Source organism: Notolepis coatsorum, assembly GCF_963971535.1.
Source record: "Notolepis coatsorum genome assembly, chromosome: 2".
Classification (NCBI taxonomy): Eukaryota; Metazoa; Chordata; class Actinopteri; order Aulopiformes; family Paralepididae; genus Notolepis; species Notolepis coatsorum.
In genome coordinates, this window is record NC_140166.1 from 127,171,679 (window position 1) to 127,184,176 (window position 12,498).

Sequence of the window (12,498 nt, forward strand, 5' to 3'; positions counted from 1 at the left end):
ATCAATTGCGGGGCGTGAAGGTAGGAGCGGGCGATGTGGAAGATATTCATTTCACGCTCCTAAGGATTTATTTTATATGCCGATGAATACAGAATCACATGTTAAATTATACAGTTCATGTAATATTAAGTGTAATATCAAACCAAAACAATGTCATTTTCAAATATTACAGATTTCATTTTGTGAGATTTGCCATTAATACTTGTGTCATCTGAAAAACGATAATTGATAATATTGAATTATTGCACAAGCCGAGCTTTGGCAACCGAGCTGTCCAGCCTTTTCACCTTGGTCTCTCTCTCTCCTGTCCCCCTCTCTCTTTCTCTCCCCCTCTCGCTCTCTCCCTCCCTCTCTCTCTCTCCTGTCCCCCTCTCTCTTTCTCTCGCTCTCTCTCCCTCCCTCCCTCTCTCTTTCTCCCCCCCTCTCTCCTCTCCCTCCCTCTCTCCCCCGCCCCCTCTCTCTCTCCCTTTCTCCCCCCCCCCCCTCTCTCCCTCTCTCCCTCTCAGGGGGGAACGTACATATTCACTACCAAGAGGAGAAGTGTTATGACGAGGAGATCTTCTTCTACCACCTGGGATGCCACCAGTGGGTTTCTGCGGGGGAGAGCCTGTTGCACAGTGAGTCCCAGTCGACCCAACTCTGTCCTAACTAATCCATCCACAAACACGAAGGCACGTGTACGATCACACACTGACGTCCTTTTTCATTTCTCTTCCCCTCAGGAGGGGAGACCGTCAGGGGTCGTTACTCCCACGTCGCCGCTGTGATGGAGGGGCGAGTGCTGCTGGTTGCCGGGGGTTACAGCGGCGTTGCCCGCAGAGACCTGGTGGCCTACAAAGTCCCACTGTTTGTCAGTAGTGACCCAGGAGACCGGGTGAGTGAGGAAGCTGCTGCAGGAACCAGGGGCACAGGCAGACGGGTGGTGCAGCGTTGGGGACGGAACAGTCTGCCCCGCCGGGGAAGCAGCGATACCAAAGAGGGAGGACAGGAGGGAAATTAATGGGAGGCCATGTCCTCACTGAAAACTCAGCGCACGCCATTCACGTCATTAGAGAATAAAGCATTACATCACGCGCAGGAGTGGGTTATGAGAATTAGACCATGCCTAGGGGTGGTTGTTAGGCATGGTCTAATTCTCATAACCCACGACTGCACGTGGTGTAATGGCTTTTATACAATGGCCGATGTCATCCAACCTTATTGCTATACAATAAACACACATTAATTGAAGATTTATTGACAACCATCCGCAGACAAAGTAGTTCCCACAAAAAAAAAGGAGAAGTTGCCTCCATGTGGAAGCAGCTCGGAAGTGCATCCAACTGTTCTCAGTAAGACATCCAACAAACTAACACATCCAACTGTCTCTCAACTAAGACATCCAACAAACTAACACATCCAACTGTCTCTCAACTAAGACATCCAACAAACTAACACATCCAACTGTCTTTCAACTAAGACATCCAACAAACTAACACATCCAACTGTTCTCAGTAAGACATCCAACAAACTAACACATCCAACTGTCTTTCAACTAAGACATCCAACAAACTAACACATCCAACTGTCTTTCAACTAAGACATCCAACAAACTAACACATCCAACTGTCTCTCAACTAAGACATCCAACAAACTAACACATCCAACTGTCTCTCAACTAAGACATCCAACAAACTAACACATCCAACTTTTTTTTGTACCTACTTTCTATAGAACTTCATTCTTAGATGCTTCTATAGAAAGTAGGTAAAACAAAAGAAAAAAAGTTTTCTTTGCCCTATAGGAGGGATTTTTTTATTAAATTTTTTTTAAACCTCCTTTCTATAGAAGCAGCTGGGAGGTGCGCTGTTTTAAGTGAGCGTGGATTATTGAATTGATTGATTGCTAATTTTATTACTGTCCGCCTTGTTTCCAACTGGTTAAGCTTGGCGACTCTTTCGAAGTCGCTCTCTTTCGAAGTTGGTTAAGCTTAGAGTTTGGAATCAGGGCTGGTGGTCTATCGCCCTGCTCTAAAGACAAACTCTAACCTTAACCAACTTCCAAAGAGAGCGACTTCGAAAGAGTCGCCAAGCTTAACCAGTTGGAAACAAGGTGGACAGTAATACAATTTGCAATTAATCAATCAATCAATCAATCAATTCGCACAATTTTTATTTTGTTCCACAATGACTCATGACCCACCAATTACATAATCCAACATTGTTTAAGAAACTAACACATTCGCCGGCAGGTGTGTCTGATTGCACTGATGCAGTGTGTGTCAGTGGGTTTGATTGCTCCAGCTGCGAACAGCGGTCATTATTGCTCGGTTGCCCCTGGCAGCGGTCCGTTATCGAGTAATAACGGACCGCTGCTATGGGCAACCGAGAGCTATTGACCAATCACAATCAAGCATTTCGGCGAATGTTAAAAACGCCATGTAATAATGAATAATATTGACCTAGAGTAGGGGTCTGCTACGTGATAACATGTGTGCCAAAGTTGACGCATACGTCATTTGCACACTGGCATATGGAGAATGGTTTATTTTCAATATAGTGAATACTTGATTAACTACCTATCTTGAGTTAAACTAATGTTTAAAAAAAATATATATATTATTTGTTATTTCAAGCCAGTGCAGCAATGCCTACTACCTATTAAAAGGATAACCCTCCTCCCTCATCTGCATGACCAGCGTCAAGGAATCGGAGATTCGGAGCACAAGTTATAATAGTAAAAGATTAGGCCTACCTTGAGGGTTACCTAGCCAGCTGTCTTGGTAATTGATCAAAGTTGATCAGGATACCGGAGCTCAGCAGCAGAAATCCCATTCCAGTTTTGCGGCGTCCCTAGTCTACAGAGCATAAGGAGAACGATGGAGAAACAATCATGTATAAGGAGAAAGCTTAGAGAAGTTCACCTGAAGTATGTTGTTAAACGTCGTATTAACGCTGTGATGATGTGTGATTCTGTTGATCAGGATGCCGTTTGTGCCGAGGCGCCAGACGAGAGCATGTGTCTGAAGAACCCAGAATGCAGCTGGTGTGAAGGCCGCTGTCGGGAATACCAGCCCACCAACCCGGTAACTCACACATCACACAACACTGAATACCAGCCCACCAACCCAGTAACTCACACATCACACAACACTGAATACCAGCCCACCAACCCGGTAACTCACACATCACACACTACTGAATACCAACCCAGTAACTCACACATCACACACTACTGAATACCAGCCCACCAACCCGGTAACTCACACATCACACACTACTGAATACCAACCCAGTAACCCTTTACCAGCCTGAAGATCACGCTAAATCCCACAGTGTTTAACACAACTAGACAAGGCTTTAAATCCCACAGTGTTTAACACAACTAGACAAGGCTTTAAATCCCACTGTTTAACACAACTAGACAAGGCTTTAAATCCCACAGTGTTTAACACAACTAGACAAGGCTTTAAATCCCACAGTGTTTAACACAACTAGACAAGGCTTTAAATCCCACTGTTTAACACAACTAGACAAGGCTTTAAATCCCACAGTGTTTAACACAACTAGACAAGGCTTTAAATCCCACTGTTTAACACAACTAGACAAGGCTTTAAATCCCACTGTGTTTAACACAACTAGACAAGGCTTTAAATCCCACTGTTTAACACAACTAGACAAGGCTTTAAATCCCACTGTGTTTAACACAACTAGACAAGGCTTTAAATCTCTGTTTAACACAACTAGACAAGGCTTTAAATCCCACAGTGTTTAACACAACTAGACGAGGCTTTAAATCCCACTGTTTAACACAACTAGACAAGGCTTTAAATCCCACTGTGTTTAACACAACTAGACAAGGCTTTAAATCCCACTGTTTAACACAACTAGACAAGGCTTTAAATCCCACTGTGTTTAACACAACTAGACAAGGCTTTAAATCTCTGTTTAACACAACTAGACAAGGCTTTAAATCCCACAGTGTTTAACACAACTAGACAAGGCTTTAAATCCCACTGTGTTTAACACAACTAGACAAGGCTTTAAATCCCACTGTTTAACACAACTAGACAAGGCTTTAAATCCCACTGTTTAACACAACTAGACAAGGCTTTAAATCCCACTGTGTTTAACACAACTAGACAAGGCTTTAAATCCCACTGTTTAACACAACTAGACAAGGCTTTAAATCCCACTGTGTTTAACACAACTAGACAAGGCTTTAAATCCCACTGTTTAACACAACTAGACAAGGCTTTAAATCCCACAGTGTTTAACACAACTAGACAAGGCTTTAAATCCCACAGTGTTTAACACAACTAGACAAGGCTTTAAATCCCACTGTTTAACACAACTAGACAAGGCTTTAAATCCCACAGTGTTTAACACAACTAGACAAGGCTTTAAATCCCACAGTGTTTAACACAACTAGACAAGGCTTTAAATCCCACTGTTTAACACAACTAGACAAGGCTTTAAATCCCACAGTGTTTAACACAACTAGACAAGGCTTTAAATCCCACTGTTTAACACAACTAGACAAGGCTTTAAATCCCACTGTGTTTAACACAACTAGACAAGGCTTTAAATCCCACTGTTTAACACAACTAGACAAGGCTTTAAATCCCACTGTGTTTAACACAACTAGACAAGGCTTTAAATCTCTGTTTAACACAACTAGACAAGGCTTTAAATCCCACAGTGTTTAACACAACTAGACAAGGCTTTAAATCCCACTGTTTAACACAACTAGACAAGGCTTTAAATCCCACTGTGTTTAACACAACTAGACAAGGCTTTAAATCCCACTGTTTAACACAACTAGACAAGGCTTTAAATCCCACTGTGTTTAACACAACTAGACAAGGCTTTAAATCTCTGTTTAACACAACTAGACAAGGCTTTAAATCCCACAGTGTTTAACACAACTAGACAAGGCTTTAAATCCCACTGTGTTTAACACAACTAGACAAGGCTTTAAATCCCACTGTTTAACACAACTAGACAAGGCTTTAAATCCCACTGTTTAACACAACTAGACAAGGCTTTAAATCCCACTGTGTTTAACACAACTAGACAAGGCTTTAAATCCCACTGTTTAACACAACTAGACAAGGCTTTAAATCCCACTGTGTTTAACACAACTAGACAAGGCTTTAAATCCCACTGTTTAACACAACTAGACAAGGCTTTAAATCCCACTGTGTTTAACACAACTAGACAAGGCTTTAAATCCCACTGTGTTTAACACAACTAGACAAGGCTTTAAATCCCACTGTGTTTAACACAACTAGACAAGGCTTTAAATCCCACTGTTTAACACAACTAGACAAGGCTTTAAATCCCACAGTGTTTAACACAACTAGACAAGGCTTTAAATCCCAGTGTGTTTAACACAACTAGACAAGGCTTTAAATCCCACTGTGTTTAACACAACTAGACAAGGCTTTAAATCCCACAGTGTTTAACACAACTAGACAAGGCTTTAAATCCCACTGTGTTTAACACAACTAGACGAGGCTTTAAATCCCACTGTGTTTAACACAACTAGACAAGGCTTTAAATCCCACTGTTTAACACAACTAGACAAGGCTTTAAATCCCACTGTTTAACACAACTAGACAAGGCTTTAAATCCCACTGTGTTTAACACAACTAGACAAGGCTTTAAATCCCACTGTGTTTAACACAACTAGACAAGGCTTTAAATCCCACTGTGTTTAACACAACTAGACAAGGCTTTAAATCCCACTGTTTAACACAACTAGACAAGGCTTTAAATCCCACTGTGTTTAACACAACTAGACAAGGCTTTAAATCCCACTGTGTTTAACACAACTAGACAAGGCTTTAAATCCCACTGTGTTTAACACAACTAGACAAGGCTTTAAATCCCACTGTTTGACACAACTAGACAAGGCTTTAAATCCCACAGTGTTTAACACAACTAGACAAGGCTTTAAATCCCACTGTGTTTAACACAACTAGACAAGGCTTTAAATCCCACTGTGTTTAACACAACTAGACAAGGCTTTAAATCCCACAGTGTTTAACACAACTAGACAAGGCTTTAAATCCCACAGTGTTTAACACAACTAGACAAGGCTTTAAATCCCACTGTGTTTAACACAACTAGACAAGGCTTTAAATCCCACTGTGTTTAACACAACTAGACAAGGCTTTAAATCCCACTGTGTTTAACACAACTAGACAAGGCTTTAAATCCCACTGTGTTTAACACAACTAGACAAGGCTTTAAATCCCACTGTTTAACACAACTAGACAAGGCTTTAAATCCCACAGTGTTTAACACAACTAGACAAGGCTTTAAATCCCACAGTGTTTAACACAACTAGACAAGGCTTTAAATCCCTGTGTTTAACACAACTAGACAAGGCTTTAAATCCCACTGTGTTTAACACAACTAGACAAGGCTTTAAATCCCACTGTGTTTAACACAACTAGACAAGACTTTAAATCCCACTGTTTAACACAACTAGACAAGGCTTTAAATCCCACTGTGTTTAACACAACTAGACAAGGCTTTAAATCCCACAGTGTTTAACACAACTAGACAAGGCTTTAAATCCCTGTGTTTAACACAACTAGACAAGGCTTTAAATCCCACTGTTTAACACAACTAGACAAGGCTTTAAATCCCACTGTGTTTAACACAACTAGACAAGGCTTTAAATCTCTGTTTAACACAACTAGACAAGGCTTTAAATCCCACAGTGTTTAACACAACTAGACAAGGCTTTAAATCCCACTGTTTAACACAACTAGACAAGGCTTTAAATCCCACTGTGTTTAACACAACTAGACGAGGCTTTAAATCCCACTGTGTTTAACACAACTAGACAAGGCTTTAAATCCCACTGTTTAACACAACTAGACAAGGCTTTAAATCCCACTGTTTAACACAACTAGACAAGGCTTTAAATCCCACTGTGTTTAACACAACTAGACAAGGCTTTAAATCCCACTGTTTAACACAACTAGACAAGGCTTTAAATCCCACTGTGTTTAACACAACTAGACAAGGCTTTAAATCCCACTGTTTAACACAACTAGACAAGGCTTTAAATCCCACTGTGTTTAACACAACTAGACAAGGCTTTAAATCCCACTGTGTTTAACACAACTAGACAAGGCTTTAAATCCCACTGTGTTTAACACAACTAGACAAGGCTTTAAATCCCACTGTTTAACACAACTAGACAAGGCTTTAAATCCCACAGTGTTTAACACAACTAGACAAGGCTTTAAATCCCACTGTGTTTAACACAACTAGACAAGGCTTTAAATCCCACAGTGTTTAACACAACTAGACAAGGCTTTAAATCCCTGTGTTTAACACAACTAGACAAGGCTTTAAATCCCACTGTGTTTAACACAACTAGACAAGGCTTTAAATCCCACTGTGTTTAACACAACTAGACAAGGCTTTAAATCCCACTGTGTTTAACACAACTAGACAAGGCTTTAAATCCCACAGTGTTTAACACAACTAGACAAGGCTTTAAATCCCACAGTGTTTAACACAACTAGACAAGGCTTTAAATCCCACTGTGTTTAACACAACTAGACAAGGCTTTAAATCCCACTGTGTTTAACACAACTAGACAAGGCTTTAAATCCCACAGTGTTTAACACAACTAGACAAGGCTTTAAATCCCACAGTGTTTAACACAACTAGACAAGGCTTTAAATCCCACTGTGTTTAACACAACTAGACAAGGCTTTAAATCCCACTGTGTTTAACACAACTAGACAAGGCTTTAAATCCCACAGTGTTTAACACAACTAGACAAGGCTTTAAATCCCACTGTTTAACACAACTAGACAAGGCTTTAAATCCCACAGTGTTTAACACAACTAGACAAGGCTTTAAATCCCACTGTGTTTAACACAACTAGACAAGGCTTTAAATCCCACTGTGTTTAACACAACTAGACAAGGCTTTAAATCCCACAGTGTTTAACACAACTAGACAAGGCTTTAAATCCCTGTGTTTAACACAACTAGACAAGGCTTTAAATCCCACTGTGTTTAACACAACTAGACAAGGCTTTAAATCCCACAGTGTTTAACACAACTAGACAAGGCTTTAAATCCCACTGTTTAACACAACTAGACAAGGCTTTAAATCCCACTGTGTTTAACACAACTAGACAAGGCTTTAAATCCCACTGTGTTTAACACAACTAGACAAGGCTTTAAATCCCACTGTGTTTAACACAACTAGACAAGGCTTTAAATCCCACTGTGTTTAACACAACTAGACAAGGCTTTAAATCCCACAGTGTTTAACACAACTAGACAAGGCTTTAAATCCCACAGTGTTTAACACAACTAGACAAGGCTTTAAATCCCACTGTGTTTAACACAACTAGACAAGGCTTTAAATCCCACTGTGTTTAACACAACTAGACAAGGCTTTAAATCCCACTGTGTTTAACACAACTAGACAAGGCTTTAAATCCCACTGTGTTTAACACAACTAGACAAGGCTTTAAATCCCACTGTTTAACACAACTAGACAAGGCTTTAAATCCCACAGTGTTTAACACAACTAGACAAGGCTTTAAATCCCACAGTGTTTAACACAACTAGACAAGGCTTTAAATCCCTGTGTTTAACACAACTAGACAAGGCTTTAAATCCCACTGTGTTTAACACAACTAGACAAGGCTTTAAATCCCACTGTGTTTAACACAACTAGACAAGACTTTAAATCCCACTGTTTAACACAACTAGACAAGGCTTTAAATCCCACTGTGTTTAACACAACTAGACAAGGCTTTAAATCCCACAGTGTTTAACACAACTAGACAAGGCTTTAAATCCCTGTGTTTAACACAACTAGACAAGGCTTTAAATCCCACTGTTTAACACAACTAGACAAGGCTTTAAATCCCACTGTGTTTAACACAACTAGACAAGGCTTTAAATCTCTGTTTAACACAACTAGACAAGGCTTTAAATCCCACAGTGTTTAACACAACTAGACAAGGCTTTAAATCCCACTGTTTAACACAACTAGACAAGGCTTTAAATCCCACTGTGTTTAACACAACTAGACGAGGCTTTAAATCCCACTGTGTTTAACACAACTAGACAAGGCTTTAAATCCCACTGTTTAACACAACTAGACAAGGCTTTAAATCCCACTGTTTAACACAACTAGACAAGGCTTTAAATCCCACTGTGTTTAACACAACTAGACAAGGCTTTAAATCCCACTGTTTAACACAACTAGACAAGGCTTTAAATCCCACTGTGTTTAACACAACTAGACAAGGCTTTAAATCCCACTGTTTAACACAACTAGACAAGGCTTTAAATCCCACTGTGTTTAACACAACTAGACAAGGCTTTAAATCCCACTGTGTTTAACACAACTAGACAAGGCTTTAAATCCCACTGTGTTTAACACAACTAGACAAGGCTTTAAATCCCACTGTTTAACACAACTAGACAAGGCTTTAAATCCCACAGTGTTTAACACAACTAGACAAGGCTTTAAATCCCACTGTGTTTAACACAACTAGACAAGGCTTTAAATCCCACAGTGTTTAACACAACTAGACAAGGCTTTAAATCCCTGTGTTTAACACAACTAGACAAGGCTTTAAATCCCACTGTGTTTAACACAACTAGACAAGGCTTTAAATCCCACTGTGTTTAACACAACTAGACAAGGCTTTAAATCCCACAGTGTTTAACACAACTAGACAAGGCTTTAAATCCCACAGTGTTTAACACAACTAGACAAGGCTTTAAATCCCACTGTGTTTAACACAACTAGACAAGGCTTTAAATCCCACTGTGTTTAACACAACTAGACAAGGCTTTAAATCCCACTGTGTTTAACACAACTAGACAAGGCTTTAAATCCCACTGTTTAACACAACTAGACAAGGCTTTAAATCCCACTGTGTTTAACACAACTAGACAAGGCTTTAAATCCCACTGTGTTTAACACAACTAGACAAGGCTTTAAATCCCACTGTGTTTAACACAACTAGACAAGGCTTTAAATCCCACTGTGTTTAACACAACTAGACAAGGCTTTAAATCCCACTGTGTTTAACACAACTAGACAAGGCTTTAAATCCCACTGTTTAACACAACTAGACAAGGCTTTAAATCCCACAGTGTTTAACACAACTAGACAAGGCTTTAAATCCCACTGTGTTTAACACAACTAGACAAGGCTTTAAATCCCACAGTGTTTAACACAACTAGACAAGGCTTTAAATCCCTGTGTTTAACACAACTAGACAAGGCTTTAAATCCCACTGTGTTTAACACAACTAGACAAGGCTTTAAATCCCACTGTGTTTAACACAACTAGACAAGGCTTTAAATCCCACAGTGTTTAACACAACTAGACAAGGCTTTAAATCCCACAGTGTTTAACACAACTAGACAAGGCTTTAAATCCCACTGTGTTTAACACAACTAGACAAGGCTTTAAATCCCACTGTGTTTAACACAACTAGACAAGGCTTTAAATCCCACAGTGTTTAACACAACTAGACAAGGCTTTAAATCCCACAGTGTTTAACACAACTAGACAAGGCTTTAAATCCCACTGTGTTTAACACAACTAGACAAGGCTTTAAATCCCACTGTGTTTAACACAACTAGACAAGGCTTTAAATCCCACAGTGTTTAACACAACTAGACAAGGCTTTAAATCCCACTGTTTAACACAACTAGACAAGGCTTTAAATCCCACAGTGTTTAACACAACTAGACAAGGCTTTAAATCCCACTGTGTTTAACACAACTAGACAAGGCTTTAAATCCCACTGTGTTTAACACAACTAGACAAGGCTTTAAATCCCACAGTGTTTAACACAACTAGACAAGGCTTTAAATCCCTGTGTTTAACACAACTAGACAAGGCTTTAAATCCCACTGTGTTTAACACAACTAGACAAGGCTTTAAATCCCACAGTGTTTAACACAACTAGACAAGGCTTTAAATCCCACTGTTTAACACAACTAGACAAGGCTTTAAATCCCACTGTGTTTAACACAACTAGACAAGGCTTTAAATCCCACTGTGTTTAACACAACTAGACAAGGCTTTAAATCCCACTGTGTTTAACACAACTAGACAAGGCTTTAAATCCCACTGTGTTTAACACAACTAGACAAGGCTTTAAATCCCACTGTGTTTAACACAACTAGACAAGGCTTTAAATCCCACAGTGTTTAACACAACTAGACAAGGCTTTAAATCCCACTGTGTTTAACACAACTAGACAAGGCTTTAAATCCCACTGTGTTTAACACAACTAGACAAGGCTTTAAATCCCACTGTGTTTAACACAACTAGACAAGGCTTTAAATCCCACTGTGTTTAACACAACTAGACAAGGCTTTAAATCCCACTGTTTAACACAACTAGACAAGGCTTTAAATCCCACTGTGTTTAACACAACTAGACAAGGCTTTAAATCCCACTGTGTTTAACACAACTAGAGGAGACTATGTCGCAGTTCTACAAATCCACAAGTTCAGTGTCGAAATACAATCTTTGAAACATCATTATTTTAGATTAAATGTATTAATACTATGATGACCATGATCACAATATTTTATACTGTGTGTGTGTGTGTGTGTGTGTGTGTGTGTGTGTGTGTGTGTGTGTGTGTGTGTGTGTGTGTGTGTGTGTGTGTGTGTGTGTGTGTGTGTGTGTGTGTGTGTGTGTGTGTGTGTGTGTGTGTGTGTGTGTGTGTGTGTGTGTGTGTGTGTGCGTGCGCGCCAGTAGAGACTGCCCTTGTCGTGGCTGACCCCAGGTCTGTGTGTGTCCCACAGTGTGGCAGCACCGGGTGCATGGGCCTGGCACGCTTCCTGTCCGACTGCCAGTCCTGCTTGGTGTTCAGTGGCACGCCGGCCTCCTTGCCCCGTGCCCCCGGTGACTTCGGCTGGTGTGTCCAGAATGAGTCCTGTCTCCCGGTGTCAGGTGAGACCCAGGGAGGGAGAGTAAAGGAGGGACGAGGAGAAGACCGAGGGGCTGTGTCCAAACTGAAGCGGTCAAAAGCGGGGGGTTGACCGGTGTCAGAGAGACGAGGTGACTCGACTACATTCGGCTGCGATCGGACCAGTCACTCGGACGGCGATTTGAGTCACTTCTCCTCACAAACATACTGTAGTCGGTAGTGATGCACGATATATCGGCCGCCGATATAATATCGGCCGATATGGCAGTTTTTTTACACATCGGTATCGGTCCGATATTAATTTTTTTTCTTCTTTTTACATGTTTTGGCCTTAAATAGTTTCAAAATATCAGTAATTTCTGAAAATAAGTTACAAAAGTAAAAAAAGTATGCGTTTTGGAAAATAGCTCTTTATTTGATTATCATAAAAAAGTGTTTTCTATACAGAGATATCGACATCGGTAAATATCGGTATCGGCCAGAACAGCAATATTAATATCTGTTATCGGTATCGGCCACAATTTTCACATCGGTGCATCACTAGTAGTCGGGTCACCTCGT

The 12,498-nt window shown here is 40.4% G+C and overlaps 1 protein-coding gene across 1 annotated transcript in view; it reads left to right on the forward strand.

Annotated features, from left to right (window-relative positions):
• The window catches only part of megf8 (multiple EGF-like-domains 8), a 129,005-nt gene that overhangs the window by 25,508 nt on the left and 90,999 nt on the right, over positions 1-12,498 (forward strand). Inside the window, exons 10-13 of the mRNA XM_084308713.1 lie at positions 507-617; positions 723-874; positions 2,963-3,064; positions 11,813-11,960. Coding sequence (XP_084164839.1) covers positions 507-617; positions 723-874; positions 2,963-3,064; positions 11,813-11,960 — 513 coding nt within the window. The remainder of the gene's footprint in view (positions 1-506; positions 618-722; positions 875-2,962; positions 3,065-11,812; positions 11,961-12,498) is intronic.